We start from the raw sequence: 13,190 nt of genomic DNA, 5'->3' as shown, positions 1-13,190 counted from the left end.
GCTTCCAGAGTGTTGGGTAAAACCTTTTTGGAGTGTTTATAGAAAAACATGAATAAACCATGATATCATGCATCAAAGAAAAAGGGATTTGGGGATGAAAGCGTCATTGAGTCGAATTCTTCATTTTATGAATGAGGAAACTGAGGGACTAACAGCAAAAGTGACTTACTCGAGGGCACTCAGCTAGTGAGTGGCAGAGCCAAGATTTAAACTCAGGACCGGTGGTGAAATACACCTCATGACTCTCCACAGAGACTTAATCACTCATGGTCAGACACGGCCAATGTCTTGATTTGTTTCACTTCACTGTACATCTTCATCAGGGGCAGCTAGGTGGTGCAGTGGACAGAATGCCAGGCCTGGAGTCACGAAGACTGCTCTTCCTAAGTTCAAATCTGGTCTCAGACACTTACTGGCTACGTGACCTTGAGCAAGTCACTTAACCCTGTTGGCCTCAGTTCTTTCTTATCTATAGAATGAACTGGAGAATGAAATGGTAAACCACTCTTGCATCTCTGCCAAGAAAATCCCAAATGGGGACATAAAGATTCAGACATGACTGAAGCAACTCCACAACAACCTTCTAGACCTGCTAAATGAAGAAGCCCCAGGGAAACTCAAAATACCCTGATGGGGAAAACTGCATCACCTTGTAGAGTAAAACCCATAATAATAGCCCAAACTCCCTTTTCCCCCAATTCCACCAGCCACCCATGCATGGTTCTACCATCTTCCCAAACTAGTACAGAAATTTTTTGAGTATCTTTCCTCAGTGAAACTGGTTTGATTCACTATGTTAGGAGCACCATGATTCTTTGTACTAGGCCTTTTGCATTTTGAACCTTCTTAGGTCTCTATTATGGTACTGATACCAAGACAAGAGAAATAGGCAGAAAATAGCAGCAAGGCAGCAGGAACCAGAGAATACGGGAGGCTAGGGGCGTGGGAAGAAGAAAGCAGTGGGGGAAAAAGGGAAAAATTTTTTTTTTAATTTTAAAAAGAAAGCAGTAAGGTGGAGTTGGGGGGAGGGGGAAATAACACTTAAAAACAGAAAGAGGCTTGCACCCTCTTGTAATTTGAGAAGGTATTTTTCTTGATTTAGTGTAGATGATTCATAACTTTAATTGCAATTTAATTTGATGGAGATCAAAAAGGGAATTTTATAATTCATGAAATTTTCAATGGGTATGTGGAGAGCAACATTTCATGAGCCACCTAGTAGAAGCTGAAGGGTAGCTCAAGTAGTTTGAGAACCATTTTCTGACTCTATTCTGAATTCTAGCATAAAAGGACGTCACAAGGAAATAATTGCTCCAGCAACAAATAAATGCCAAAGACAAAAACAGGATAGAAGCTCAAAGAAAGAAAACATCAGTAAGGTCTGGCATAGTCACTTAAGGCTTCATGGGAAAGGTAGGATTTGAGTGAGTTTTGGTGCTCTAGATAACACATATATTTTGGGATTATGTGAGAGTATATTTATGAGAAAAAAAGAGGTGGATTTGGTGTTTCCCCTCATCCGTAAACCCAATCTGAACTGACCTAGTCACAAGATGTAATCACAGATAATACAGTTTTAATAGGTTAACATGTTGGTTACACTGTTATCTCTATTAAAATATAAATATATCTCTGATTTGGCAAAAGGAAGCAGTACAATTAGATAAACACCCCTTCCCCCCCAAAAAAAAATAGCTGTCTTTGCATGTCTTTAAAATGGCTAAGCCCTAGTGAAAATTCTAGAGATTTAAACAGTCCGAGGATTTTATGAAGAATGACCTCGGTAAGGGAGGAGAAGAGGAACATCAAAAGCGGGGTGTGCCCAGATGGAGACACCCCATCCAGGCATTGGAGGGTCAATTTGAGGGAATACGCAAATTCCAGGTCGACGTTAATACAGAGGAAAGCAGAAACTTGGGGGGAATAATTTTATAGACAGAGAGAATCTCAGATAAAGGTCTTATATCTCTATAAAGAAATCTATCAAGTCTATAAAAATATGAGTCATTGCCCAATTGATAAATGGTCAAAGGATATGAATAAGCAGTTTTCCAGTGAAATCCAAACAATTAATAGTCATATGAAAACGCTGGAAAAAGTTTTAAGGAGAATGACTTTGAGTGGCAACGAAGAGTCAGCTATGGACTCCAGAGGGTGCTAGCCTTGGATTATCTATAGACACGTCCTACAGAGAGGAACAGACATGGAGTATTTAGCTGAGCAACCTTTTTAAGAGAGATGCACAAGAAAAATAAAGTTAAAAAAAGTATGCTTCAATTTGTGCTCAAAGTTCATTAGTTTTCTTTCTAGAGACTTTTTTCATCTCATGGGTCCTTTGGAATTGTTTTGAATCACTGTATTGAGAAGAGTAACTAAGTCTTTCACAGTCGATCATCATTACAATATTGTTGATAGTGTGTAGAGCGTACTCTCAGTTCTTCTCACCTCACTTTGTATCAGTTCTCCCTTGCATAAGTCTTCCCAGGTTTTTCTGAAACCATTCTGCTTGTCATTTCTTAGAGCACAGTTTTATTCCATTACAATCATATACAACTTGTTCCGTCATTCCCCAATAGATGGACCTCCCCTGAATTTCCAACTCTTTGCCACCACAAAAAAACTGCTATAAATATTTTTGTACAAAAAAAGGCATCTCCCCTCTTCTTTGATTTCTTTGGGATACAGTAGTATTGCTGGGTCAAAGGGTATGCAAAGATTTTTAGGCCTCTGGGTATAATTCCAAACAGTTCTCCAGAATGGCTGCATATAATTCTACCACCAGTTAATTTGTGTGCCATTTTTTTCACATCCCCAACAAATTTTTCATTTTCCTTTTCTATCATATTAGCCAATCTGATAGGTTTGAGGTAGTATCTCAGAGTTATTTTAATTTCAATTTTTCTAATCAAAAGTGATCTAGAGCTTTTTTTCTTATGTGACTATTAATAGCTTTGATTTCTTCTTCTGAAAACAACCTACTCATGTCCTTTGACCATTTATCAGTTGGGTAATGGCTTGTATTTTTTTTTATAAATTTGGCTCAATTCCTTGAATATTTGAGAAATTAAACCTTTATCAGAGAAACACTGTAACTTTTTTTTGCCCATTTCCTGCTTCCCTTCCAATTTTGGCTACATTAGATTGGTTTGTGGAAAACCTTTCATACAATTAAAATAATCCATTTTATTTCCTATAATCCTCTTTATCTCTTGTTTGGTCATAACCTCTTGCTTTATCCACACATCTTACAGGTACATTTTTCCATGCTTCTCTAATATACTTATGATACTATCTTTTATGTTTAAATCATTTATCCTTTTCGACCTTGTCTTAGTATATGTATATGTTGGTCAATGCCAGAGGTGGGGAACCTGTGGCTTTGAGGCCACACATGTGGCATTTTAGGTCCTCAAGCACAGCCCTCTGACTGAATCCAAACTTCACAGAACAAATCCAAGGACTGCACTTGAGGACCTAGAGGGTCACATAGACCTCTAGTCTATGCCTATGTTCTGCCAAATTGTATTCCAGTTTTTCTAGCAATTTTTGTCAAATACTCAGTTCTTGTACCAAAAGCTTGGATTTCTGGGTTTATCAAATACTAGATTACTATGGTCATTTACTGCTATGTATTGTGTGCCTAATCTATTCCACTAATCCACCATTCTACTTTTTTTTCTTTTTAGCTAGGACCATGTTGTTTTGATGATTATCAATTTGCAATATAGTTTGAAATCTGGTACTGCTAAGTTGCCTTCATCCACATTTTTTTAAATATTGATTCCCCTCATATTCTTGATTTTTGTTCTTCCAGATGAATTTTGTTAGTATTTTTTCTAGCTCCATAAAATAATTCTTTGTTAGTTTGATTGGTGTGGCACTTACTAAGTAAATTGACGTAGGTAGAATTGTCATTTTTATTATATTGGCTTGACCTACCCAAGAATAAATTAATATTTCTCAGGTTGTTAGGATTTGTCTTCATTTTTGTCAAAAAATGTTTTGTAATTGTGTTCATATGGTCTCTGGATTTGTCTTTGCAGGTAAACTCCCAAGTATTTTATATTGTTGCAGTTATTTTTAATGGAATTTCTCTTTCTATCTCTTGCTGCTGGACTTCATTGGTAATATATTGAAATGCTGATGATTTAAGTGGGTTAATTTTATATCCCGCAACTTTGCGAAAATTATTAATGGTTTCAACAACTTTTTAAGTTGATTCTCTAAGTATGCCATCATATCATCTGCAAAGAGTGATAGTTTTATTTCCTCATTGCCTATTTTTATGCCTTTAATTTCTTTTTCTTGTCTTGTTGCTAGAGCTAGCATTTCTAATACAATATTAAATAATAATGATGATAATGGACATCCTTGCTTCACTCCTGATCTGATCGGAAAGGCTTCAAGGTTATCACCATTGCAAATAATGCTTGCTCCTGGTTTTAGATAGATGCTGCTTATCATTTTAAGAAAGGGTCCATTTATTCCTACACTTTCTAATGTTTTTAATAGGAATGGGTGTTGTATTTTGTCAAAAGCTTTTTCTACACCTATTGGGATAATCATATGATTTTTATTTTTGTTACTGATATAGTTAATTATGCTTATAGTTTTCCTAATATTGAACCAGTCCTGCATTCCTGGTTTAAATTTCATCTGGTCATAATGTATGATTTTCGTGATATATTGGTTGAATCTACTTTCTAGTATTTTATTTAAAATTTTTTGCATTAATATTTATCAAGGAAATTGGCCTATAGTTCTCTTTCTCTGTCTTTGCTCTCCCTGGTTTAGATATCAAAACCACATTTGTATCATAAAAGGAATCTGGCAAAACTCCTTCTTTACCTATTTTTTCAAATAGTTTATGCAGTGGATTGATTGTTCCTTAAATATGTGGTAGAATTCACTTGTAAATCCATTTATTCCTGAAGATTTTTCTTAAGGAGCTCATTGATGGCTTCTCCAATTTCTTTGTCTAAGATTTGGTTATTTAAGTATTCCATTTCCTCCTCTCTTAATATGGGCAATTTATATTTTTGTAAATATTCATCCATTCCACTTAGATTGCTAGTTTTACTGGCATATAATTGGGAAAAATAATTCCTAATATTTGTTTTAATTTTATCTTCTTTGGTGATATAGATGTATTCATCTTTTACATTTTTGATACTAGTAATTTGGTTTTCTTTCTTTTTTTAATCAAATTAACCAATGTGTTATCTATTTTACTGTATATTTTTGTTTTGTTTTGTTTAGGCAATTCGGGTTAAGTGACTTGCCCAGGGTCACACAGCTAATAAGTGTCAAGTGTTTGGTGTGAGGCCGGATTTGAACTCAGGTCCTCCTGACATCAGGGCCGGTGCTCTATCCACTGCATCACTTAGCTACCCCTATTGTGGGGTTTTTCCCCCCCCATGAAACCAACTCCTAATTTTATTTATTAGTACAATGGGACTTTTTTTAACTTTTGATTTTATTAATCTCTTCTTTTATTTTCAGGATTTCCATTTGGCACTCAATTGGAGATTTTTAATTTGTTTTTGTTTTTTTATTTAGTTGCATGCCCATTTCATTCATCTGCTCTTTTATTGATGAGACATTTAGAGATATAAATTTTCCTCTTAGTGCTGCTTTTGCAGTACTGTCCCAGGCTTTAGGCTTTTTCACACTGCTATTTTCAGAGCTAGTTCTTGGGGTTTGTAAGTTTTCAATGCTCCCAAGGTGGTATGATCTGAGGAGAGATATGGTCACTATTCTCCTTATAAAGGCTCTCTTCCTCTTTAAGAATGAAGGACCACCACCAACAACAACAACATTAAGAACAACAGCAGCAGCAACCCAGGAAGGACCCCTGATCCCTTGAGATTATAAACAATATCATTCCTCAGTGTCCTGATCCTTGTGACCAAAAGCAATACTCCCAACGGAATCCTCTGTTCCCTTGAGACTGAAAGTGGTCCTCTCTGCCCTTGAATGAGACCTAGAAATGGATATTGGCAATGGAGTTGCCAAAGAGCATGCAGTCGTTCACCAGTGCAAGCACAGTAATATCTTTCCGACTATTTGCCAAGTCCCCTTACCATCTCTGGCTTGAGAGCTCTCAAAGCTCCTGCTGCTTCTATCACCACCATCCCTGGTATTGCATCCATGTGGGCTCCAGGCCAGACTCCACTCCTATGTCACAGATCTCTCCTTCCAAACTCCTGAGTTGTCTTGAGTTAGAAGAATATCTAACCCAGACCTTTTATTGGCTCTGTAACTCCAGTATTCGATTTGAGACATTATTTTGAAGTTATTTGGAGGAGAATGTTAGGAGAGCTTGGCTGAATGCTCTACCTCAGGAAGAGCATATATACATTTTTAACTTTAATCTTCATTATCAACACTTTCTTAAGTATAGACAATAAAGAAAACAATAAATCAACCTGTTATTTATAACTCTTGATTTCCAAGGTGCAAATACTCATACTGAAAATGTAGCAAGTGGCTCAAGCTGGCTACAGCTGGTTCCATACTGACCATTCTATTTAACTAGAATTTTCTTGCATTTCCATATTGAATGTATATACATTACTGTAGTCACTGTGCATATAATATTTTGGCATTAGGTTTTCTTGATCTCTGAGCAAATCATTTAACCTCTCTAACACCCAGGTCCTCTCATCTGTAAAATGTACAAAGTAATTCTTGTATTACTCACTTCACAGGATTGTGAGGATCAAATAAGATAATATATAAGAAAGTGCTTTGCAAATTGTAAAGCACTATGTGAATTTCAGCTCTGATCATTATTCCCAATTTTCTTCAACAATATAGTGTCCTCCAGGTATACATACAACCAGAGTTATGCCAAATCAGCAGGCCAAAACTCTCAAAAGCCTTTTTCCTAAGGTGGATGTTGCGCTTTCCAGGTCTACAGAATATCTGTTCACAAGGGCCTCTCAGCCAAGCCAGTTCTTCTTACCTCTGCATCAGCTGCTTTCTGCTCACACACACAGCTGTCTGGTAGTCATGAGTTACACACACTTTATGGGGACTGCACTTCACATTCAAGCAGGGATCTTTGGATGGGTCTAGAGCTGTTGGAGAGAAAATGAAAACAGTGTTAGGACTTTAAGGGAAATTCAATTTCTATTTCTGCACAAATAAACTATAGGATGTACGGGTGGTAAATAAAACCAGCCGTGTGTTAGTGTTGTTTTTGTAGACCAGAGGGTATTAGAATGAAATCTAAAACCACAGGGAATTACGTATCTATCACACAATTTCTATTTTAAAATAAGAATGGTGAATCCTATGCGCTCTGGGAATTTTAAACTTCATTTTAGATGTTGATTTTTAAATAAAATCTCTGAAATATGTCATTCAAAGGGCCAAAACTTACCTTTTCTTATTTACTTTGTAAAAAAAAATTATAATCTTGAAGACGCTTAGCTTCTTTTATTTGCTCTAATTTTTAAAAACTTCATTCCTATAGAAACGCAGTTTTTGCTACATAGAATCTCATGTCAGAACTGCAAGAGGCAAAATAAATCTAGCCCAGACCCCTAATTTTACAGATAGGGAAAATGGCAAGGTGTAACTCTTCAAATTTGCACAGTATGTCACTGATAGACTGTCAGAATAAAAAAAACCTTTGTTCCCTAATTTAATCCAGGTCTTTTTCCAGTGCAAATGATTCCACCTAGTTTAAGTGATTCTACTAAAGTATTAAAAGCTAATGAAGGAGTTTTTTCTTCTATCAGACCTTGGTCCTATTTTTCTCATTCAGACTATCTCCCCCATTCAATTCAGCCACCATTTTTAAGTGCCCATTGCACATAAATACAAAGTTTAGATAAGACACAGTCCCTACCCTTATAGAGCTTACAGTCTAATAAGCAATAAGCCACATAAACAGATAACTTTTAATGTAAAGTACATTAAGTTGTTTTTTTTTTAAGGATCAAGTTACTTTGTGAGAGCTGAGGAAGGTTTTCTTTAATTAGAATCACTACATGGAGAAGGAAAAACAGGTCAAAGACAACTAGCCAAGAAGCACCAATTAAGCACCTCCTATATGCCAAGCACTATAATAATCACTGGGGATATAAAGAAAGGGAAATAACAATCACTAATCTCACAGAGTTCACAAACATACAGGAGACAACAGGCAAACAGCTCTATACAAACAAGATCTACATAGGATAAGTGGAAGATAATCTCAGAAGGAAAGTACTAACTTTAAGGGGAACTAGGAAAGCCTTCTTGCAGAAGATGGGGTTTAACTGAGAGTTGAAGGAAGCCAGAGAAGCAAGGAAACACAAATAAGGAGGAGGTTTCAGCCAGTGAAAATGCATGAAGGTTTGAATTGGAATATTTTGTTCTAGAAATAGCAAGGAGGACAGTGTTACTGGATCATAGAGATAGCAGTGGGATGGGGGAGGAGGAAGGTGTGGGAATAAGGTGTAAGAAGAATGGAAAGTTAAGAAGGGGAAAGTTGTAGAAGTCTTTAAAAGACAAATGGAGAATTTCATATTAATCCTGGAGGTAAAAAGGAGCCACTGGAGTTTATTGAATGGGGAGGTGAATGGGTGACCTGGTCAACCTTGTGCTTTAGGGAGATAAATTTGACAACTTACTGGAAGATAGACTAGAATGGGACAGATTAAGCAAGACCAATAAGAAGGTTACTGAAATAGTCCAGGCAAAAAATGATGGAGACCTGCACCAGGGGAGTAGCAATGTCAGAGGAAATGAGTGGATAGATAGATAGATATGAGAGATTTGGAGAAGGAAGAATCAATGGGATTTTTAAGCAGATTGGATAAGAAAAAGGGGATGAGAGAGAATGAAGAACCAAAGAGGAGATCTAGTTTGTGATTTGGGGGCACTGGTGGTACCCTTAACAGTAATAGGAACATTAAGAAGAGGGAAAGTTTGGGGAGAGGGCAGATAGTGACTTCAGTTTTGGACATGTTAAGTTTAAGGTGCTTGTGGGATGTCCAGTTCAAGATGTCCAATGGGTAGTTAGAAAAGTAAGACTAGAAGTTAGGAGAGAAGTTAGGACAGGATAAATGGATCTGCAAATCATCTACATAGAGATGACAATTGAGTCCATGGGAGCTGATAAGCACCAAGTGAAGTAGTATAGGAGAAGAGAGCTTTAGGGGATACTTATAGTTAGCAGGAGCAACCTGAATGAACATCCAGCATAGTAGTCAAAGAAGGATCAGTCATACAGGTTGGAGGAGAACCTAGAGAGAAGAGAAGGTCCGGGAGACAAGGGTGATTTACAGTGTCTAAGCCTGCAAAGAGGTCAAAAAGGACGAGAGTTGAGAAAAGGCTATTAGAATTGGCAAATAAGAGATAATTGGACAACAATATTGTAGAGATAATCAGTTTTGAAAGATTTCGTAATTCTGATCAACACAATGACCAACCACATTTCCAAAAGACTCATGATGAAACAGGCAATCCAATTCCAGATAGAAAGCTGATGCACTCAGAGTGTAGTTAGAGCCATTTCTTTCTTTCCTTCTTTCTTTTTCTCTTCCTTCCTTCCTTTACTTTTTTCTTTCTTCCCATGTATAAACAGATATGAAATCAATACAAAATAATTACAATATAATTTGGGGGTGGGACACATAGCAGCTGGGAGGATGAGGAAATGTCTCATATAGGAGATTGCATGGCACTTGAATCAAACCTTGAAAGAAAAAAGGGATTCCAAGAGGTCAAGGTGAGGAAAGAATGTATTCCAGACATGGGGAAGACTGTGTGAAGATACAGATATGGAAAATGAAGTGCCATAAAAAAGAGCAAGAAAGCCAGTTTGCCTAGATGGTAGACTATAAGAAGGGAGATGGTGGTAATAGAAAGGTAGGTTGGAGCCAGGCTGTGAAGGCCTTTAAATGTCAAATAGAGCATTTAGTGTTTGATATTAGAGGAAGTAGGAAGCTAATGGACTTTACAGAGCAGGGAAATGATATGGTCACATCTGTATGTCAGGAATGACAAGTTGTCGGCCATGTAGAGGGAAGATGTCATAAAAGGGAGATATAGGAGGCAGAGTCTAATGAAAAGCAATAGTCCTACAAGAGATTAGGCCCTGACCTAAAGTGGTAGTCAAGTGAAGAGATGGAAGGTAAAGGTTCACAGGTCTAAAGCCTACTGCTTATTTGACACAGAGAATGAGCTGAGAAGTTTCTGATATCAAATAATTCCTTAAACAGTCCCCAAATACAGAGAAGAGCACACACATTGTTACTTTAGTGATTTCACTAAATCAGGCACTTGGTTCAGTTAGAACTCTGCATGTTTAACTATAGATACTAGTCATCTGCTGAAAGGAGGCCTCTAAGACTATCTCTATAGTATAAGGAATTGTGCCACGCCGATGTTCCACTCTGACCTAAGGCATCTAGTAGAGTACACATGTCTCAAACAATTTGGGAAGGAGGGGATTTGCCCCTCTTCCCTGGTCCTAATCTCTCTCAAATTTTGGGTCCGCAAATCAACATCCTGAATGCATTCAAGAATTAAGCTGCTTTAATAAATAGCACAGGTCCTTCTGTGTCTCTGTTTTTATAGATCAAAACAATTCTTCCAATATTTTAAAGGCATCTGAGGTGATTTCACTCCTGAGATGCCAGAATCTAAACACCTTTAGATGCCTTTAGATGGTGACTCTAAATTTCTCATGAAGCTTTTCTACATGTGGAAGCAGCAAACTGTTGATTTTAAACAGGAACTAAGATGCTTTTCTTCAGGAGGATCTTTGGTCTAAGGTGATCAATTGAACTCGTTCCTTTCACTGAAAGAAAGCCTTGGTGCTTTTTGAAGCAGCATTTGCTGAAAGATAAGTAGGAGAGCTGATGCAGCCTCAGAAATTTTACATCAACCTCTGAGGTCTAAGTGGGGCTCTCCCGGCAGACGTCTGCCTTTGAAAATGTAAATGCTGCGCTAAGGGGGCCTTACAATCCTCCATCATTGCTGGGATTTTTGCATTTCTTCACTGACAGGACAGCCTTCCTCAAGCCACTGAGATAAATCTGGATCTCCAGAAGGCTCCCTTCATCCAAGTGGATTCATATTTTAAGGCAGGGCTATCCCCTAATGTCCTTTCAATCTGAGATGCCATTTTATTTTTGTCCTTTTACTATGGACAAGAGGCTCTGGGACCAGTGAGCAATTACCAAATAGGATCTGTTTTCCTTATGACCTTTCTAGGTTCTTGAAAGCTGAGCTTCCCCTGCAGCTACTCAGTCCTGTGTGGACCCCATTCAGAGTTATGGAAATAATTAGTGGGGAAAAAACTACATGAAATTATTAACAACCTTCTAACAACAAGCTGGCATTTTAAATTTTTAACCATAGGACTCATAGCCTTGACAACTCACCTTTCTTTCCAACCTACTTCCTCACTCACTTTCCAAAACAAGGGGAATGAGTGCACTCTCGCTCACTTGTCTCAGTCAGACTGGCTTCATTTCCCTCTCAGAGTTTTAAGGTATCCTAAAAGTTTTTTTTGGGGGGTGTCCTTTTTTTTTTTTTTACTACCATAGATTAAGATCCCAGTGGCTATATTCCTCCCATCCTTAAGGGACTGTAACTAGTACCATAACTCTACTTAACCACTCAACATGAGGTAGTTTAAAGAAGGAGATATTCACTTCAAAGCAAGAACCAGCATAAGAACATCCTGCCACCACCACTATCCTCTATCCTTGTCCTCTCAGTATCTCAGTCTCTGGTGAATTAGGTTAGAAACTTAGTTCAATTCCTATACAAGATTGGTCCCACCAAGTTCACACCTAATTGGCTATTGGTGGGGTAGGGTTCTTCAGATCACTCCAAAAGTCAATCTTTGCTCCTTAGGACATTGAAAGCCTAACTTTAACTTAAGGTCCTTTTTCCTTATGGCTTACTCTCCCAATCTTTTGAAATTCCCAAGGTTGGAATGATCTCTCACCTATGAGTCAAAAGAAAATGAGGCAAAAGACACCAGAGTTGAAGGTATCACCCTTTTCTGAACCCTTCTGTAGCCAAAGAACCTTTTCTTCACCTTGTGGTTATCTGAGTAGAATAAGTTGTAAAACATTCATACATGCTCCAGTCTCTCAACGGTACTTCCCTTAGTCAATATCATGATTTTCCAAAAATCAGCCTTCCCAGGTTCTCCACATAAAAAGGTACCATCCCAGAAGCTCTATGAAGATGTCAGACTTCCATAACAAAGGTAGAATCTGTTACAAATATCAGGGTGCAGCAGGTTTTTTTCATTTATTTTATTTTTAATTTATGGAATAAAGCAAGCATTTCCATAACATAGTATAATTTAAAAAATATGATTGCACATAATACTGCAAATCTACTGTATGTAATTTGCAATTCTTTTTAAATATACAACAAAATTATCATATAAATTTCTTTTTTTTCTTCCCTCCACCTCCCCTACCCTACAGATGGCCAGCATTAGACACAAATACATTTCTCATTTCTTTCTCTGGGTGCAGATAGTGTCTTTCTTCATATGTCCTTTATAGTTAAGTTGGGTATTTATAACAGACAAAATAATTTATTCATTCAAAGTTATTCTTAAAACAATATTGCTGTTATTGTATACAATGTTCTCTTGGTTCTGCTCATTTTGTTCTTCATTATTTCATGCAAGTCTTTCCGCGTTTTTCTAAGATCACTGAGCTCATCATTTGTCATAGCACAATAGTATTCTATTCAAATTAATAATTACAAATTATGATTGGCACTGCAGCCACCTTTCCTTCCCTGCCCCAGCTGTCATATTTCTTCTTTGATAAACCATTACTATTACATGAGATGGCAAATTACTCAAAAGTTTAGGATCACTAAACTTTAGTGATTCATAGCCATGGTGACTGAATGAGGCAGCAATTGTTAGGGGTCATAAGGATCACACAGAACAATGGGTTTTTCACACCTATATGTCCCAGGGATTAGGCAGCACACATTGGTCTGGAGTCATAGAGACGGGAAATCTTGAAGAAATTGATATATACATATATAATGACAAACTTTATTTTGCTTCCACACCCATATTTAACAATTCAACAATTACTCAGAATTGCCTCCAAAGGCAGATAAAGTTGGGAAAAAATGATTCCAAAGTATGGACATTTCTTATTCCTATGATTGTTCATTGAGAAGTATGGTAGTTGTCTCTGAGC

The 13,190-nt window shown here is 37.3% G+C and overlaps 1 protein-coding gene across 1 annotated transcript in view; it reads right to left on the bottom strand.

Moving 5' to 3' along the window:
- The window catches only part of SPOCK1 (SPARC (osteonectin), cwcv and kazal like domains proteoglycan 1), a 745,062-nt gene that overhangs the window by 270,511 nt on the left and 461,361 nt on the right, over positions 1–13,190 (bottom strand). Inside the window, 1 exon segment of the mRNA XM_078150357.1 lies at positions 6,968–7,082. Within this exon segment, the coding sequence (XP_078006483.1) occupies positions 6,968–7,082 (115 nt within the window).

Source organism: Phascolarctos cinereus, unplaced genomic scaffold (genome assembly GCF_003287225.1).
Source record: "Phascolarctos cinereus isolate Bilbo 61053 unplaced genomic scaffold, phaCin_HiC Scaffold_2;HRSCAF=192, whole genome shotgun sequence".
Taxonomy (NCBI): Eukaryota; Metazoa; Chordata; class Mammalia; order Diprotodontia; family Phascolarctidae; genus Phascolarctos; species Phascolarctos cinereus.
Note: the sequence above shows the minus strand (reverse complement) of the source record. Positions and strands in the feature narration are given on the sequence as shown.